Source organism: Monodelphis domestica, chromosome 2 (assembly GCF_027887165.1).
Source record: "Monodelphis domestica isolate mMonDom1 chromosome 2, mMonDom1.pri, whole genome shotgun sequence".
Classification (NCBI taxonomy): domain Eukaryota; kingdom Metazoa; phylum Chordata; class Mammalia; order Didelphimorphia; family Didelphidae; genus Monodelphis; species Monodelphis domestica.
This window is the reverse complement of record NC_077228.1, coordinates 83,384,403-83,405,563: the sequence shown is the minus strand read 5'-3', so window position 1 is coordinate 83,405,563 and position 21,161 is coordinate 83,384,403. Positions and strand designations below refer to the sequence as shown.

Below are 21,161 nucleotides of genomic sequence, written 5' to 3'. Positions count from 1 at the left end.
CATCTGTTCTGTGGTTTGTTCAGTTGTGGTTCAGCTATAGAACATGGTTTGGTGCAAAGGAACAAACAGAGCACTTTCTGTCCATGTTTTTAAATGAAGTGATATGGAGATATTTTGAAAACTTACCTAATGGATTACGGATTTCAATCAGTGGAGAAGGACCACTCAGAGACACAGTAACTTCTTTCAGGCTGGGATCAAAAGGGATTTGCCAAGTATTTGTAGCCTTTTCTAAATGATCTGTAGAGAGGAGATGAACTTTTGAAGCTTGAACTGCCTCTTCCACCCATTTTAACACCTATTCAAGAAAAAAAAAAGAAAAAGAAAAACATTAGTGATACCAGAAGGTATTGGTGATTTATACAAAAGTTATTTTCAGCTGCCATAGTAAGTTTTGGTAACTCCTGAGATATTCTGGCACTTCTTTTTTATGATGTGAGATTGATTTCAGCAATATTTAACCAACAGTTACACAAACACGCACACACACACACACACACACACACACACACACACACACACATATATATACCTGGTAAATGTAATAGATCCCAAATGAATTGCTAGTTTGACACTTGCTCAAATTTCTGGCATTTTCTTGAGGTCATGTACTTGAAATCAGATTTTAAAAAGATATAGGGAGGGGAGAATAACATATAATGCAACTTAGAAATTCAACTTCTTTTGCGATAATTCTTTCCCACGAGAAATTATAAGAATACAGATTTTAATAGACCATTTTGTTAAAAACTGGCCATTTCTTTTCCATCAGTTTTCTCATTTGAAGTAATATTTTCCTCCAGATTCCATTTAGGAGACCAGATGATATGAGTAGATTACCAAGCCTAGTTTCAGTTTAAAATGGAAATCATTTCTTATTTATGAATTATAATAGCCAAATCATGAACATGACAAAATTATTAAATAGCAGTGATGATGAAAGAAATCAAAATGTTATAAAGGAAAAACTCCTTAGATTACAACATTTTAGGAACATATTATTGGATCATAATCTCCTTACCAGTATAACAAAATTTTCAGTTTCTTCAAGTGATAAAAGATTAAAATGTCAATATGGTTACACGTATATTCCTTGGTATAGATAGATTTATAAAGGAGCTGCAATGTGGGTTTTTTTAGAATAAGAATATCACCATTCGAATGAAATCATAAGTCTGGTACAATATGCAGATATTTATATATGTAAAAACATGTTAAATAAGTACTTATACATACATTTTATTCATAAAGAATTTCAGCTTTCAAACTCCTATCAATGTTCAATTACATTGTGCTTAATTGAAGTTAAAATTTTAAAAATACAATTCTAGATCTATATAGCTCTACAACACACCTTTCTTTGGTTCCTATTTTCATTGTGAACATCTATTATTATATGTTGTTTACATTGTATCAAGACACAGGACAATGGATATGAATCTAAACCAATCAGATGAATATTTATTGTGTGTCTATACAGGTAAGTGTAGGAACTGGAGAAATTAAAAAAATTAAAACAATTCTTTTCTTTAAGGCTCTTCTATTTTATTGTATGGAGACAATATGTAACCTAAAAGTAGTCTCTCCCAGAACTATTGTTCTATCATCAAGAATCAATTATCCTATGACTCCTCTTGGCTCTTTTTTTATCCCTCAAACATTCTAACCAAAAAGTACAGGTAGGGGCACCAAAATTTCTTAATTGTCCTTCCTTCCTTCCATCCATCCATCCATCTATCTATCCATCCATCCATCTATCTATCTTTCTATCTATCCATCTATCTATCCATCCATCTATTTTCTATCTATCTATTTATCTAACACATACATATCTATCTTTATATCTATCGAGTACAGAGAGAGAGATGGATAGATGCTATAGATAGATAAATAGATAGATACAGAGAGAGAGAGACAGAGACAGAGACAGAGACAGAGAGACAGAGATTTATTCAACAGATATTTATTAAGCCATTACTATTTATAATACAGAGTGATTGGCTCTTGTTGAGGTGATAAAAAACAAATGAGACCCTGCCTTGAAACCAGAGCCTATGTTATATATCTTTGTACTCTCAACATCTAGCACAGAGCCTTCTAAATAGTTGGTACTTAATAAATGTTTGCTAAATGAATAAATACAAGAAACTGTTCAATCAATAGAATCATGATTATACTGAAATAAATATTAAAATTTTTAAAGTTTTTGAAAACTTTTCTTAAAGTAGGTATGTTCTCATTTATGGTTTGCAGGGCAAATGCTTCTGCACTTGGTGTTAATTGGTCCCAATCCCATCTTTCCTTAGCTCTAACACTCTCCCTAGCTTTAGGCAGGAGGAAAAAAAAAACAAAAACAAACTTTGGGACCAAACAATTTGTCTTGTTTAGACACAGCCAAGATAAGTGTTCTGTTAATAGAGGTTGATTAAGGCCAAATTCTTTTAACAAAGAAACCTATGGGGTTTACAGTTCCTCAGCAGTCATGTTTTGGTTGTACAAACAAATTTTCTTGTATTGTTCTTTTCCTTAAAGTTTTTCCACCCCTTCTTTCCAGATAGAGGATTATCTACACACCCATATGTATGCATGTATGTATGTATGTATGTATGTATGATGTTTGTGTGCATATTTATCATTCTTCAAGACACAGATGATTTTCACTCACATTTTACATGTCTGTTAGTATTGATCTGACATATTTTCTATTCAGATTTTTTTAAAAGCCAAAAGTTCAACAAAGGATCCCCCAGTGAATCCTCCTATAAGGCTAATCTTGTGAGGGATCAATGTATTCTCTCCCATCAAAGAGGTTACAATTAAGTTGGGGAGTTAAACCATAGATATAAAAAACATGTGATTTCCTCATACTAATTTTATTAATTTCTTCCTTTAGTCAACAAGTGTCTATTAGAGTATCTACTATAGTCAAGCCAGTATGCTAATGCTATTAGAAATACAAAAATCTTCCTGAAGAATTTACAATCTCTTAGTTATATAAGAAGTGATCTGATTCAATATAATAAGCAGTTATTGAATATCTTCTTTGAGCCAGGTATCGTGTTATGTCTTACCCTTGATGAGTTTAGAACTTACTAGGAGTTACAATATATACACAAATAAATACAAAATACATGAACAATTTTGATAGATGAACACTTGGGAATCAGGAATGGTCTCCTTGAGCTGAGTCTTCATGGGAGATAGGGGCTCCAATAAAAGTAATGAGGGAACATTCCAGATATGGGGGTGGAAGATGGAATGCTGTGCATAAGAAATAGTGAAGAGCCAGTTTGGCTAGAAGATTTGATTTGTGTTAAGGAAAATAATATGTAACCATCCCAGAAAAGATAAGCTGGAGCAAGATTTTGAAGGGTTTTAAATGATGAACATAAGAATTTGCATTTTATCCTACAGGCAACAGAAAGTCACTGAAGCTTCTTGAGCAGAAGAGTACCAGGATGGGACTTTTGCTTTAGAAATTTCAATTTGGCAGCTGTGTGGAAGATAAATTAGAAATAAGGTAGAAGTTCAGTACATACAGGGTAACCAACTAGCCTGTTGTAATAGTCCAGGTGAGAGGTTATGAGAGCCTGAACCAGAGGGGTACCTCTGAGTAGCAAGAAGAAGACACATAAGAGATGTACCTTTGGCAGAAATAGGAAAATGAAAAGGAGATAACTTTGGGAGGGGAGAGTTAATGCGTTCCACTTTAGGCATGTTGAGTTTGAGATGGAAGTCATGGAATACTCAGAAATGTTCATCAGACAGTGGGAGATGTTGGCTTGAAGGTCAAGAAGGAGGTGGAGACTAGATATATAGATCTGGGAGTCAGCCACATAAAGATGACAATGTGAACCTCGTGAGAGTTGGTTAGGTCAACAAGCAAGCAACTATAGTGAGAAAGAAAAAAGGGTCACAGGACAAGCCCCTTCCACAAATACACTAAGGAGGCATAGCTGATGATCTTTGAGAGGCGATTCATTAGACTTCCAACATAAAAAATTCTATAACTAAATATACATATTATATACACACACACATATATATACAGTATATGTGTGTGAACATGTGTATATATATATATATATATATGAAAGAGCCAGTGTATACATTTTGTCTCTCCCCCTTTTCTACATGCTTATTACATGTGTACATACAAATGGATGCAAAAATATGTATCCTGTCCCCTTGATATTTCCTATAACAAATTACACACATTGCATTTAGCAATATTAACTTACCTAGTTGATAGTTTGTTTTTTCAACATATATATCATTATCTCAAAGGCAAGGATTATCTCATTATGAAGTTATATTTCTTTTTTATCAGTAGCACCTGTTACAATGTCTCTTACACATTTTATGTGCATTATGTGCTTAGCAAATTTTGTTAGCTTTGACAATTATGATTGTGACAAATGAATGATACAATCTTTTTAAAGTGTTTGGTTTGAAGGATGCTAAAGTACACCAAAAAGTATTCTATTGGGATCTTGAAGTATGAATATGAATCATGTGTTGGAGAGAAGGGGCTGGTGAGTGATAGAAAACAGAATGAGACCCAGTCTGGGATCAGTGGAAAAGAGTAAATAGAAGATAGGTTGAAGGGAAGGGTTTGGATAGCAGAGTGTTAGGACAGGTACATTGGAAATAGATGGGCCTTGAATGCTGAACTTAGAGTTTATATGATAGCATGAAATGGAGAATTATCGAACATTTCTAAATAGATAAGTTTCATGATAAAAATCAAATTTCTAGAATATAATAATCTGGAAGTGGTGAGAAAAATGAATCAGAGGGGAGGAACATTAGAGAAATGGAGATCAGTTAGAAGATTATTGCAAGAATATTCTAGTATAAGGAATATACTTATATAGTATATATGTTCTTAAATTGAATATATATATATATATATACTATCTCTATGTGTGTATATATATAGTATAAAAGTATAAGGCGGTAAAGGCAAAAATAAACTGCCAATATTTTGGCATAAAAACATTTAAAAACATAACTTTTGAACATAGCTTCTCAAGCATCATGGAATTCTGGACAAATAAGAAAACTGATGTAAAGAAAATCGGACAAAGTAGATGCTTATTTTCTTTAAATTGGGCTAGGTGAATCAAATAATGAATGGAGGCAAAGAAATAGATTTGTCTTTTCATCAAATCTATCTGTGTAGTTTCAGAAACCTGAACTCTAGTTAAGATTTGGTATTCTTTTAAACATTATATTAATCTAAGAGTTAACTTCCATTTTCAGTGTTACAAATGCCAGTTTAGTGGTATTACCTGTAAAATGTTTAAGGACACAGAATTAACAAGCTTGAAAAAGCATTTGATCAATTTTGGATGACATTCTCTAATACTGAGGGGGAAGGAGACAAAGGATAAGGAATTCTGACAGCTGGAAAGAATGTTTTGAAGGGCAAAAAAGAGAAGGAAAGATTAGAAGAGAAGGTATCATTAATATCTAGATGGCATCAATCCTAGGAATGAAATGCCAGGCATCTCCCAATCTCTCTCTCTCTCTCTCTCTCTCTCTCTCTCTCTCTCTCTCTCTCTCTCTCTCTCTCTCTCTCTCTGTCTCTCTCTCTGTCTCTCTCTCTCTTTCTCTGTCTCTCTTTCTCTCTGTCTCTGTCTCTCTCTCTCTTTCTCTGTCTCTCTTTCTCTCTGTCTCTGTCTCTCTCTGTCTCTGTCTCTGTCTCTGCCTCTCTCTGTCTCTCTCTCTCTGTCTCTCTCTCTCTCTGTCTCTCTCTCTCTGTCTCTCTCTGTCTCTCTCTCTCTGTCTCTCTCTCTGTCTCTGTCTCTCTCTCTCTCTCTCTCTCTCTCTCTCTCTCTCTCTCTCTCTCTCTCTCTCTCTCTCTCTCTCTCTCTCTCTCTCTCTCTCTCCTCCCAGCACCACAGAAGGTATCATTTAACAAAAAGATATGTGTTTATATAAAACTATATCTTGCTTGTGTCTATTTATCCATTTTTTTCCTTCTGGAGGTGAACATAAACAAGTATAATGTTCTCTTGATTCTGCTCATTTGCTTTTCATAATTTCATACAGGTCTTTACATCTTTTTCTAAAATTAAGCTATTCATCTTTTCTCATGGCGAGATAATATTTCAATGAAAAACAAGATTTAATAGTCCCTGAACAATGACTCCCCATTTTAGATCTCCTTTTAATTTTGTTAAGATAACTCTTAGGGAATAAATATCAGAAAAGGTAATTCTTTATTGGGAAGGCAAAATGTGTTTTTCTTCTCATTCTAATTTGCAGTGGTTTTATTATCTGTGCCACAAAGAACTGTAGATCATTCAAGTCACTGTAGAACAAATTGCTTAAGATCAATGTTGTCTCTTTGTAGCAGCAGTCAGATTTAGTAAAAAAGAAGAGGGAATTTGAGACCTTCTCTGCAACATACTGCCTGGATGACTAGAAATATAGCTTAAGCTTCTAGGATGTTTTAGTGTTCTGATCTGTAAAATGAGGCTGAGCTAGATGACCTCTGTGGTCTTTTGTAGCCCTAAGTCTATGATCCCATGACCATCTTCAATTCACATAAATCAAATTTGCTAGCAATTTAAAAAAATTCCTCTAGCCTACTCTTATGAAGTGAAGCTCTCCTAAAATGGTGGTATTTTCATGAGATGAGTTTGGTCAAACTGAGGAGAATACAAGTAGCTTTTGATTTCCTCTTATTACAGTGCCCAATTCATCAACATTTACAAGGCTTTCACAAAAGGATTACTATGTATCATAATATTACTTGTTGGAATAGACATTGCACAGACTTCTGTCAAGAAGCCAAAGTAACTTTTTCAAATCTGCTTATAAGAAAAATCAAATTGAGAACAGATGCAACCCATTTTATTAGAAAATATAGATATTACTAACACATGAATAAAAGTAGATCACTTATAAATTACCATATGCTTATGAGCCCATCATGGGTTGTGTATTTTGGAGAAAAAAAGCACTGTAAAATTTTAATGTGAGAAGTATTCTCATGAAAAATTAACAGAATGAATTAATGACTATTCTGATGATCAAAGGGATCAGTTAAATTACATCCCCAGGTGTCACATAGTTGCAGGAATGCCTGAATAGTACCATTCTTTTTAGACTGAAAAGTTCAATGAGCTAAATGGTTCCTCAATAATTCACAGAATTATAGGGTAGAAGACTTAGAAAGAAAGAGACCTATGAGATCAGCTAGTCCAACCCATTCATTTTACAAATGAATGGAATGAGCTTGAAAGTGTTCATTCGCCTCCTAAAATCTTTGCCACATTTGCTCTCCAGATTGGATCTGGCTCAATTCTAAATTCAGAGTGAAATCTTGCATTCCTAAAGACTCCACAATGTCATATAAATCCTATGCCCCATATAACATTAGCTATTCAAGTGGTTACACCTGCCCATTCAACTACTAATGAGATCTAGAAGTGGTTTCAAAGAAGAAAGTAATTCTGCAGTGTCTGAGAGTAGTGATATCACATTCAAATAGAAAATAGAGTCCTAAACCATAAATATGGATCCCAGCAGGTGGCATATTGGCTTGGCAAAACATATATTAACATAACCTGTGTTCTATTGGATTGTATTTTCTTGTTGTTAGCTATTTCCCAATTATGTCAGACTACACTCAGGAATGTTGGGATCATGTGAATTTGATAGCTCTGCTTTAGACCAACAACCTCCAAACATTTTTGATTTTGGATCATTAGTAATAAAATACTTTTAAGCATACATTTTAATTACATATACTCATAAATTATCTTCCTTTACTAATAATTATGTCCATTATAAAATTTGAAGGCAGGGAAGAATAATGGGAGAGAAGAAAGAAAAGTCAAAGTAGAAAATACACATTAGAATTTTACTATCAGATTTCAGAGTCAATTTTTAATTGCTACAAATTCCTATTTTCAGTAATCCATTCTTGATAGCTGGGTCCAAAAAGGCACAGTTTAACCTGTATTCTTAAATTTGCTCATTAGGGTCAGTTCACTTTTTTGTTATTATTTTTTGGATGATGTTGATTTTCAAAAGTCAAAGAAGAACTCCCCTGGGATTAAATTTGTTTTAGGGGGCAGATAGGTGACTCAAAGGACTGAGAGCCAGGCATAGAAATGGGAGGCTTTGGGTTCAAACTTAAACTCAGATACTTGCTAGTTGTGTGACTCTGAACAACTCACTTAACTCCCATCGTCTAGCCCTTACCAATCTTTTGCCTTGGAACCGATACACAGTATTGATTCTAAGATGGAATGTAAGGGTTTTTTAAAGATTAATTTAGAAATGCTAAAGAAGGAATATGTTGGCCACTACTATGTACTTTAGCTTTGTTTTTTTGTTTTTTTTCCTTCGGGCATAATGATGATAGCACTTAAGAAAATGGATACAGCAAAGATAAGAATCAAAAGTAGATTTCAACACAGAACTTGTTATATGGCATCTACTCCAGATGAAATTGAGAAATCTTGTATTTTGGCCCTCTTCCTTTTCTTTAATTTGCATCACACAGTAGTGGACTTGCCCTTTCAGGAAATAGGGAAAGAAAAGGAATAACTTGGGATTTTTTCATAGTCCAAATGGGTTTCCAGAACTAAGATCCACTGTGGCATGGTTTTTCTACACAGGTACCTTATCTAGCTCCTACAAGTTCTCTACTTGCATCCTTCTCACAAGTCTAAAGCCTGGGGCAGCATAAGCTTGTCAGTCAGGCTCTATAGGAGCAAAACATTCTTAAAAGCAGAGTGGTGGTGAAGAAGAAACCTGAAGAGCTTGGATGATCAGCCAGCATCTAATTCTAGTGACCTGATCCTTGGCAATGCCTGCAGAAGCTTGGTCAGCAAGAAAATTACTATGGCAAAGGAACTTTTTTTGGATAGTGGGGCTTATCAGAAATGATTTCATCAATTAAAAAAATTCTTGTTGAGAAACATTCCCTATCAATGGAGATCAGGCCCTACTCTGAAACTCAAAATTTTCTAGGACTGCCTAGGATGTTACATGACTTGCCCCCCACCTCCTGTGCATTAGAGATGGAACTTGAATTCAGTTCTTCTTGGGTCAGAGATCAAATCTATATCGATTATCATATGCACACACGTATGTGTGTGTGTGTCTTACGTGACATTACAGCCAAGAAAAATGACAGGACATTAAAGAAGAAGAAATCTCTTCTGGCTGTAGTAGTCAGAAAAAGTTTCCCAGAAGAATTGGGATTAGAACTGATTCTTGAAAAATTGGTAGGCATTTAACTAGGCAGAGAGTAGCATGAAATAGCTTGTGTTAAAGGTATGGAGACAAGAACAAGCAAGCTATTCATGTAACACCATGCTTGGCACAGAGTGGTCTAATAAATGATTGGTGATTAACATTCAAGACTATTATATAGTTTGGCTAGAGTAGAAGGTTTCTCTAAGAGAATTGTGGGAGATAAGACTGGAAAAGTAGTTTGAGGACAAATATGAAAGAATCTTGAGGGAAGCAAACTTGTTTTTTTCTCTTCCCTCCTGAAAATGGAGAAGTTATTTGTCCTTTATTCTATAGGTTTTGAGAGCCAGTGCCAATTTTTGAGTAAGAAAATCATTTGATCAAAGTAATATTTTAAAAAGAAAAAACTGGCAACAGTGTGTGGAACTTATGCTTTCTTTCATAATCATTTTTCTAGTTGTTTTATGTTCATATAACTATATCTATAAAGATATAGATATATATTACAGGTGGGTGGATGTCACTATTGCTAGGGATTTATGGATGATATGGATTCCAAGGCAAATATGGCATCATATCCATACCCAATATTCATTCTTTTCAAAATATCTATTAAGAGCATGGTCCTATCTTCTAATGACCTGAGGACAAACCAGAGAAACTCTAGGAGTCATGAGAACACTAGATACATCCAGCATCTAGTATGGTGCTTCTCTTCTTCCCTGCTACTCTCCCCTCTAGTACTCTCCACTCCTTATCTCCTCCCTTTCTCTCCTTTACCCTTTCTTCCTTAACTGTACTCTCCTCTCCTCTCCCCTCTTAGATTTCAAGCTTTTAAAACACAAGGACTATGGTGTTTTTAAATTTTTTTAATCCTTTGTACAATGCTTTGTAAAAAAGTAGTCGTTCAATGGATTTTTGGTGATGGATTTTTCCTGAAATGACTTCTTTATACTTCTACAGAGTAGAACCAGATATAATTTTGGGGTCTGGAAACATGAACTCTGCCTAGTTATCCAGAAGATGGCTTTTTCTTAGCCAAGCCAGTAGGAGCTGAGCTCAATCTGTGGCAGCTGTATATGGCTCTAGCTTGTGCAAGCTAACACTCCTCTATATTTAAAACCAATGATCACCTTGGAAATCTCTCAAGTCTCTTTCATGTCATATACCACATAGAACTGTATGGTTTAATCCCTTTTTATATAGCTCAGGACCTGAAAACTTGCTGCCAAATACTGATGGAAACATGCAGTGAATTAAATCACTGTGGTTTTCCTGCTACTTCCTTTAAAAAATATCACTGTTGGTTGGTATTTTTTCCTTAACTAATTCTCAAATCTACTGCTCTTTGGAGAAAAAAAAAACACATTTTTTTTTCATAGCAGCTACTTGTGATGAATGAAAAACACAAGGCCATGACTAATTCTACACCCAAAACTTGATCACAGACAAGATGACCAGTAGACATTGGCTTTTATTACTTATTCCTTTAGGCATAAATGACCAGACTTTAGAAGGTCAAGAAGAAAATCTTGCTGCTTGGAAGTTACAAGTGTAAAATATCATAATGAAAGAATCATACAAAAATCTAATAATAAATAAGTACAATATGGGAGAAAACAATCTTTGTTGGGTTAAAGGTGGTGGAATGGGAGAGGCAGCAAGAGTCTGGATCACATTACTCAAATTAATTTTTAGAAGCATGATAATTTAATGGAAATAAAACAACTAGAAGTCAGAAAAATTAGGCTAAAACTTTTGTTATACTATCTATGTGAGTAAAGGAAATCACTTTATGTCTGGCCTCTGTTTTTTAGTTATAAAATATGGAGATTGCAATATGTAACTTTTAAGGTCCTTTCTTAAAATCCCACAAGACTTTTGCCTTCTCTCTTCTCATACAGCCACCATGCTAATTAACATAACTTATTTGAACTAATACAATGTTAGTCTCTAGGGGTTCCATAGTTCCATATGGCTGCCAGGGCAATCTATCCTAAAGCATTATTTTGACCATACTTCTCTCTAAGTCAAAAGCTTCCTCTAGTGGTTCCCTATTGCCACAAGGATAAAACAGCTACTCCTCTGTTTAACATTTAAAGTCTTCCTCAATCTGGCTCCAACCTTTCTAAAATGCATTTCACATTTTCCCCCTCAACACTTAACAGTCCAGGAAAAATGACTTACTTGCTGGTCTACAGATCTGATGTACATCTTCTGGCATCATGTCTATATATGAGTTGTCCCATATTGCTAGAATGTTCTCTCCCCTCACACCTAATTCTTGGAGTATTTATCTGGACTCAAGTCTTAACTTAAGATCCACCCTTGACTTTCCTGATTTTCTGGATTTTTAATATTTGCCTTCACTCACCTTTGAAATTACTTAGCATTTATTTTGCATATATTTTACTCTTACTATATTTTGCATGTATTTTATATTTAACTTTTATGTTAAATTTATATTCCAATACACATTGAATATATTTTATTTTTAAATATAGTTTGTTTAAAATTATCTATAATTCAAGCCAACCATCTCAGATGAAAAAGTGTGACTCGGATTGGTGAAATGACTTAACTCAGGTCACACAGACAAAAAGTGAGCAGTAAAGTTTTGAACCTAGGTCCTATGACCCCATATCCAGTTAGTGCTCCTTATCCTATATCATACTATGATAATGTATGCAAATATCTATGAAACATATGCAAATAATTCAAAGAGGAAGAGAGGGTTATTATATGAAGGTAGAGGGAGGGTGAAATAATAATGTATCATTTTTAAGTAGAGCAAGCATGATCTATTTTTCAGGAATAATCAGTTTGACAGCTGTGCAAAGGATATGTAACTTAGGATTCAAGTTCATTTGCACAAGATTCTCAATATTGTTGGAGAATGATTACTTGCTTCTTGGTTCCTGGTGAGATTTGAGGATAGTAATTTACCTAGCTCTTTTTGGGTTCCTAAAGGGAGAGAAAGACTCAAAAAAGGAGTCAATATATAGAGAAGTTTACATATCCCCATTTCCAATTATAGATTTTGGGGGATCCTTTGGTGATAGCTAAGACTCTTTGGAAGCCAGGAACTAGTATCTTTCCTCTCCCAAGCTCTTGCAAACTCTATGCCATTTGAAGAAATTGCCATTGAGTGATTCTTCTTCTCTGATATATAGTCTTAACCAAATAAGCTGGTGCTCTAGGTCACATTCTATTTATAAAGGAAAAAGACTGGATGCAATGAGATCAATTAGGAGGTTATTGCAATTACACTTTAAAGAATTACCATCTTCTTCATTTCCAATATTCAACTACAATTAAAAGATGTATTACCATGATTTTTTTTTGTTTAGATAAAATGCAATCTGATTTAGTGATAGGATACTAGATTAGGAGTCAAGAGAAAAGGCTTAAATTCTACTTCTTTTGTTTATGAGTAACATGGTTTGGGAAATGTCTATAGGCCTCAGTTTCCTTATTTGCAAAAAAGAATGTTAATCCCATTACCTACCTCACAAAGTATAAAGAAAGCACTTTATAAACCTAAATCAAAATGTAAGTGATTTCAATTTAAAATCAACAAAAGATTAATGCCAACTATCATTATAAGTCTTAGCATATCCACAGTCAACTTTTTTTCATGTGTAGAGAGCTAAAATTAAATAAATGCCTTTAAATGTACTCAAACAGATGGCTTGCAGATTAGATGCAGTAATGTTAATATGGGGACAGATAAAAACTGCAACTAAGAAAATAGATCAGCCACAAAGCATATTTGCTTGATTATATTAGCTAAGAGGGCCCCTTTCTTTAATTGCTCCTCTCTGTAACTCTTTGATTCAGTGAAAAATACTGAATTCTAAAAAGGAAGTTGTTCATATGCATATGAGGATGAAAGAAGTAAAAGTAATTACCAGTAAACAAATGGCATCAATAATGATACAAAAGGTTTAGTTATAAAAATCCAACAGCATCCTGCCATTCATTCATACTATAACTAATTGCAAATAAATAAATTATGAACAAAAGGGATCTGATATAATTTATAAGTGTGTAATGAGAATTTTGCTCCTCAACAAAGGGGAAAAAAAGGGGGGATCTCAGATCTAATATAATGAAGCAAATATGCTCTGTGGCTGATCTTTTTTTCTTAGATGCAGTTTTTATCTATGCCTATATTAACATGACTGCATCTAATCTGCTTTTGCCTGTGGTACCCCACTTACTGCCAAGGCTTTTCAAGCACATTCACTTTGAAAGGGAATGTTTATGCAGAGGGGGAGAGAAGTAGAGAAGGAATTCAAACTCCTTTGGAAAAAAAGTTTTTCTTCTTCAGATGAATGACTACTATGTACCCACAATATGTGAAACACTGGTGAATGTTGTGCTAAATTCTCCAGCCCTTCTTTTTTTTTAAACCCTTACCTTACTGTGTATTGGCTCCAAGACAGAAGAGTGGTAAGGGCTGGGCAATGGGGGTTAAGTGACTTGCCCAGGGTCACACAACTGGGAAGTGTCTGAGGCCAGATTTCAACCTAGGACCTCCCATCTCTAGGCCTGACTCTCAATCCACTGAGTCACCCAGTGGCCCCTCCAGCTGCTCTTTTAAATTATTCTAAAACTTTTTAGCTCTTTCATTAAAATTACTATTATAGACACAGCAGCTTGCAACAATTGCAGAAACCAAGGGAGAGTAGAAAAGGAGAAAGAGAGAAAGAGAATGAGAAATGACATCAGAATTTGAAAAAGAAATCTGAAAAAGGGAAGTCATATAGCAATATGGCAGAGAATGGAGCATATCTCCTAGATGTACACAAAATGCCGTGGCACATAACAAGTGCTTAATAAATGTTTATTGAATAGAATATGTGTTTACAATCAGAATGGGCTGGGAATTGTACCCCCATTAACTTTTGGCTGAACAACATCATATGATGGTATTGTTGACAGGGACATGGTCATTAGATTCCTAATTAACGGTTCTGACATTTTGTGTTCAAATAGTTTTTGGGACATCCTAATGTTAGGCATTTAGGGAAATTTCAGTAGATTCCTACTCTGTAAATTACATTGTCTTAAGGACTATAATATAGACTAATTAATCCTTTAATAATGGATCAGTTTATGATTGGGGAGATTTTCTGTGATGGATAGTGAAGTACCACAGACTTGAGGGTGAGATTGTGCTGTTTGTATCAAGCCTAAAAACATTGCAAAATGTTCTCAATCAGATCCATAATCACTCAGGTTAACATCCACATGGGAAAAATCAAGTATATTGCCTGTTTCATGGAGTATTATATATCTCTTTAGCTTCATCTGCATTATTAACATTTTATCCTTCATTTTCTCAAGTCAACAATAACAAATTAATTTGTTAAGAAATCAAACCCTAATTTATAGTACTGTCTTATTCCTAAAGTATGAATATTCACACTAAAAATTTAACTATCGGTTCATAAGCTGCTTAGACCTGGCTCTAGAAAAGCAGGGTAATTCTATACAGAAACATCTCAACTATACTTATTCCCTGGGAATATTACATTAGCCTCCTAAGTGATTTTCCTGCTTCCCCTCTTCCTCCCTTCTAATCTATTTCTTCTACCACTATGAGATTAACCATCTTTATGAAGACATCTGCTCACAATTTCTTTGCTCAAAGCCATTCTATGCCTTCCCATTCCTTACCAAAGGAATTTCTAGTAGCTTAATCCATCACGGAAGGTCTGTCACAATCTGATGCTGTTCCACTTTCTAACCTTACTTCTCTCTACATCACTTCTCTTCAGACTTTCTAAGTACCAGTCAAACTGAACAATAGCCCACCACTAGTTCAGTGCCTATACTTTCCAATCATTTTGCCAGTTCTCACATATTTTCTAGAGTGATGACAGCCTTATCTTTTCTCTGTCTACTAAAATCCTACCTATTCCTTACTCTTCACCTCAATTTCCACCTCTTCCACGAAGTTTTTCTGATTCCTGTTCCTTCCTAAATGATTAATAGTCTTCTCCCTCTACCTGGCATTCACTTATGAAACATTATTTTTGTTGCTGTCATTATTTATAACATCCTTCTAAACAATGAGATCCATGAGATATGTAATATTCAATCTCTGTATCTTCCCTGGTTCCCAACCAAATTTTCCATACGATGTTGAACTTAAATCAAAAGGGAGGCTGTTAAGAAGGAAGAGAAAGTAGGATAAAAGGAACCAGAGGTGAGGAGAAGGAAAGATAGGAGGGAAATTGGTTATATCTAGAGTCTTGGTGTGTAAGTGGCAGTTTTCATTGGGCACTAAGGTTTAAAGAGGGTGAAAATATATCTCTGTGATCCTGGACTGGTGACTAGTTTTTATGCTAATTATCCAGCATAGCCATTGGGAACTTTTGGAGCTAAACTCACAAAGGTCAGCAACTTTACAATTAGAGCAATTAAAAAGTACAGGTGCATGATTCAGAGAAAAACCAAAATGTCTTGGCTAAGTAGGAAAGAAACTGGCAATAAAAACATTACAGGTATAGGAATAACACAAGTGTTATTCCACGTAATCATGAATGGAATATGATATTTTAGAATTATTAAATGTATATTATCCAATACCTAAAAAAATAAATGTAAATGCCATCAAACACATGAAAGAGTATTATTTTGTTAGAAGTTTAGTGCCCAACTTCCAAACTACCAATGACTTTAACATCCAAATTTATACGATGTATCTTCAGTTAGAATAAAAACTTTGTGAGTTAAGTGACATCTATCCTGGGAAATGATTCCAGGGTCATTAATATTAATTAAGAGAGATATTAAAGAAACAAACTATAATGATTCATGCAGGTTAACCAATTTAAGTATTTCACATAAATGCCAAAAAAAATCACATATACTAATTTTGTTGCTTTGAATTTTAGGGTTTGTCGCTTTTTTAAAAAACCACAGAGACTAAAAGTTTGCCCCAGGAAGCTTAAATAAATGATTAGACTATAAACTAAATCTTTTTTTTTTCAAATTGAAATAAACCAAAGTCCCACAAAGTGTACCTAATTACAATGTTCACAAATCACCTAGCACTGGACTTCATTGAGGCATGGGCCTAGTACAAATAATGACCATAATGATGAAAATGAAAGCAATTATTTTAATGTAGATAACTATAGATTAACACAGAGTGCCCAAATACTGTAAATGCCATCCCATTTCTAAAAAAAAAATCAACAAAAGTTTACAAAACAAGAATTTTTTGTTTTCTTTTGGGTTGTCCACTTAAAGAAAAAAAATTTTCATAGTAAAAATATTTTGAAACAAAATAATTTCATTATAGTAATATTAAATTAATTGTGAAATATTAAAGAATTGTTTTAATTATGTTTTATATCTTTAAATAATTAACTGATGTTTATTAACAAAAGGACAATAAAGATTATGAGAAGTAATAATTAAATTAATAAAAATTCCATAATTAATGTCATTTAAATGTTCAAAATTTCACCATGAAGAAAAAGTACATGTAAACTAATTATGAAAGAATACTTTAGCTATATCAAGGTTGAGATCATATTTTATTAAAACCATAACTGCTCTGTCTCCTTATCTCCACCTCCTGGCTTCCTAATTTCCTTCAAGTCCCAGCAAAAAATACAAGAAGACTTGACTAATCCCACTTAATGTTTGTACCTTCCTACAAAATAATCTTGTATATAGTTAAATTGGAATATTATCATGTGCCATAAGAAATGATAAGAAGGAATCTTGCAGCAACCCCTGAAAGACTTAAGTTAACCAATGCAAAGTGAAGTTAGCAAAACCAAGAGAACAGTCACTACAATATTATATAAAGACAAACTGTGAATGGCTTAACTATCCTTAGCAATAGTGATCTAAGGCAATTCCAAAAGGATTTAGGATGAAAAATGCTATCTACCTCCAGAGAAAGAATGGCTAGAGTCTGAATGCATTCTTTTTTCTTTTTTAATTTATTTAACTACTTTCTTTTGTCTCTATTTTTTCCCACAAACTGACTATATGAAATTATGTTTTGCATGAGTGCATATGTATAATCTAAATCAAATTGTTTGCCTTCTCAATGAGTGAGGTGAGGAACAAGAAGGGAGGAAGAGAATTTAGAACTCAGTATTTTTTAAATGAATGTTAAAAATTGTTTTTACATGTAAATGAAATATTTTTTAAAAAAGAGAAGTTACGCTATAATTTCTAGCTTATATTTAAAATACATAATACATGACAAAATTCAAAGAGAAAAGCAAAAAGCTGACAGCATTCTGTAGCATAATACAGTGTGTAAATATAATAGGACTTAAATTTTTATAATCCAAAATAGAAGTTGACTCTGGTTATGTTTTAGCAAGTAGTATTTAGCTATCATAATATATTCTCCTAGAGTACACAACATCAGAATCACTGAGGCTATTTTATAGGACATTACCTAATAAATTCCATAAGTTATTTAATTCAATTCAAACTAACAAATATTTTAAATCATATTCTATTTAGCAGGAACGGGAGAACATAAAGATAGTAACATATTAGCATACCAGTATAAATAGCCATATTACAACCATCTTGTAGATGGCAAGTATGAAATTTAAATTCCTGAAATATGACTGATAGTGATGGATGGAAGGAAGGAAGTTTTCAATAATCCCCTAGTCCTGTATGAAGCAGATATAGTTAGAATTTTCTTATGGCATTAATCTGGGTCTCCACAAACTGTAAAAGAATGGCATATAACTTCTTTTGAAATTACACAGTTTATTTCAATATAGAGGAATAACTGATCTATATTTGAATCTCAGGATGCTGTATTGTCAACAACTTTTTAATATGCTCCATAATAGCTATTTTAGGCACATAGTTTCTTAGAATACTAGAGAAGAGATTTGTAATTGTCCAGTTTAATGCTATTTCATCTTTTTCCTCAGAAAGATGTTAAAGAGACTATTATTAAATAGGTAAGGAATGAACAAGCCATCTGTATTTTATCATTATTTTGTAAATCAGTGTCCCTACTGAAATTTAAATTGCATAAGACAAAGGATTTAAGAGAATAAAATCAGGAATCCCATAATAAACTACAAGGCTGAAAATTTATTAGATAAGGATCTACAATGTAAGTATTCTCATTCTCATTCTCCTTTATCTTTTTTTCTCACTCTCATACACATACATTCACACTCATACGTATATGTATGTGATAATGTATGTGGAGGGTTTTGCTAACTTATGAGTGACATATAGAGAACTGACTAGATTTGGTGTTTCTTTTCCTTTGATCTCTCTCTAGTGAAACATATCGCACAGTCATTAACGTCAATATTACGGCATCTGATTATTGAGACTTGTAGTGGTGAGAGAAGAATTAAGCCCAACAAAAAAGGGACACAATTCTTATGGTCTTTGTCATTTTGCTATTCTCTTCTCACCTTAAAAAGTCTCAAGGAAACAACAGAATTCCAATTCTATGGACATTATGTGAGCAGAGAATGTGAATAAAGAATTGGCAGTTCCTTCTAGAATGTCCACACACCCAGAAAAGGGATATTCTCTGTCACTCACTTAAATTAGAGTTGGGTATCACATGTATGGCAAGATATAAGACCCCTAAGCAAAGCATCATAAAAAGCTCAAAATCACTGGCGTAGCAAAGAGAGATTTGCTGGATTGTTTTTTAAATGGATGTTTTATGACTTTCAATGCAAAGAATTGGCTGGATTCCCTTCCAAAAAGGGTCAATGTGTCTGGCATCATGAAAAAGAATGCTCATTTGATCCCATGAAGAATGTTTGTATTCACATTTTTAAACTTCAGAAAGCCATAGGTTTGGACTAAAACAGTTTTTTTATGCATAATCCTCATATATCAAGGATGAGCAAGTTCATTGCTGTGGAAATTCCTTCCCCTGACACATTTCCCAAATCCCTGATGCCCTCATTCATGGTCTTCATGAACTTATGAAGTTAAAAAAAATTATAAAATGATGTGGTCAGTTTTGTGAATATAAGACTTTGAATTTAGCTAGTCTAATTTTCGGATAAGAGACACTTAATAGACTACAGCATAGTGTAAACAACCTTAACAGACACTGGGAAACAAAAAAATTCATTGGCTCCCTTACCGCAGAGGTGTGGAACTGAATCCTCAATATCTCTGAGATATGCTTATAGTACCTTAAATAATCAATTTACATATGTACACATATTTACATATACACATATATTTACATATACATATACATATATATATAATTTAAAAATATATTACAAATACCCTTTAATACAGTGGCACAATGAAATCATTTCATGTGTGTGTGACTAAATGTTAGTTATTATGTCTGTTTAAATCATCCAAATTGAACAAATCTTAAATTTTATTTACTCTCCCTCTGATGACATTTCCAATAGAGGAGCAATAGAAACAAATCTATATCATAATCCTGAAGCTTAACATTCTCAATGAAGGATTATGCATTGTAAAATGGACCACAACCTGGGTGATCCTTATATTTCTCTTAGTTATAGGTAGTTGTTAATCTTGAAAGAGTCTTAAGAAAATGATGAGTATTCCAGTGCCATGGAAATCCTGTCATTGGTGAACATAGAGCTTCAATTAGCAAATTCTTCTACTTCTAGGATAGCCACAAATTTGGAAAGAAATTGTGGTTGGTTTCAAGAAAGCATGGCAAGGGACCCAAATAAGCAAAATCATTCCAGTGACATTTAAGGATGAAAAATGGAAGGAAGGCAGAAAGCAGAAGAAAAGTGGAAATGATCTGTAAAGATTACTCAGACAAAAATTTTTTTCCACTATTAAGGAGAGTAGAACTACCCCAGTTGGAATCTAACATCAGAGTGATGGATGGGCTTATAGAGGATCTAGAAATAGAACTAAACAGAACAGAGATAAAATGAAGTTGAATTAGACACAAACATGCATTAAAGAAGGACCATACTAAAGGGGACAGAATTCTGAGGGTATTGAAGGATCAATTCCCAAAGCATCTAAGGAAGGGAAAGATACAAAAGATGCGAAAACAATCTCAGATTGTTTGTACAAATTGTTGTTACAAATTGTAACTACCAATGTTACATAACTAATTTCCTATTTATCAAGACTAATAATTACATGGTATTTTAAGGTTTGCAAAGTGCTTTTACATATATTATATTTTGAGAATCACATTAAAACATATAGACATCTTCAATAAGGTCTTTAGTCTAGAAAAGGTAGGTTTTTACAACATGTAAATGATGCTTCTTATTTCTCTTGTTAAAAATTTGACTCAATAAAGCAAAGCATCATCTTAGGTTCTCAGTCTTTGTGTATGCGTCTCTGTTCTTTACATTCTCACACACACACAATATAATATGTGTGTATCTCAAAAGTATCCACTGAATAACATGACAACAAAAATCACATTGTTCTATGATATTTTGATCATTAATATCTAGTAAGCTGTAAAGCAGATAGGTACATGCTTGACAAATGCCCAAATATGATAAAGAAACAGTCTAAATTGAAGCAAATTGAGGCAAAATTCAGGGCAAAGAGAATTACAAGGAGTTTTTAAAATATCTGTCAAAGTAGCAAAATGTTGATAGGCTGATTACTAGAGATCAACAATGACAATGGAGCTGGCTTTTACTTATAACTTTTCAAATGTGATAAAGGTGATTTGGGTAGGTGCATGTCAGTAATAAGGGATGAGTTCTTGTATCTCAGTTTCTCCCCAGGGTGACAGTTGTCAGGTACAAACAGGTAGGGGATGTCTTGCTATGTGGCAAACAACAGCTAACAATACAAAGCTACAGATTGGGAAAAATGCCTTTCCCAATACCTCTTGGCAAGCAGTTCTTGGAACAATGGATCACTGAGTCAGCTTAAATTTTTTATAAAGCGATGTAATGCATTTAAATGCATAAAATGGTGTA

General features: G+C 33.7%; 1 protein-coding gene across 4 annotated transcripts in view; it reads right to left on the bottom strand.

Annotated features, from left to right (window-relative positions):
* The window catches only part of HMCN1 (hemicentin 1), a 520,282-nt gene that overhangs the window by 337,322 nt on the left and 161,799 nt on the right, over positions 1 to 21,161 (bottom strand). For all 4 annotated transcript variants that reach the window (XM_056815653.1, XM_001375804.3, XM_016430009.2 and 1 more), the window contains one exon: positions 127 to 298. In XM_056815653.1, coding sequence (XP_056671631.1) covers positions 127 to 298 — 172 coding nt within the window. The remainder of the gene's footprint in view (positions 1 to 126; positions 299 to 21,161) is intronic.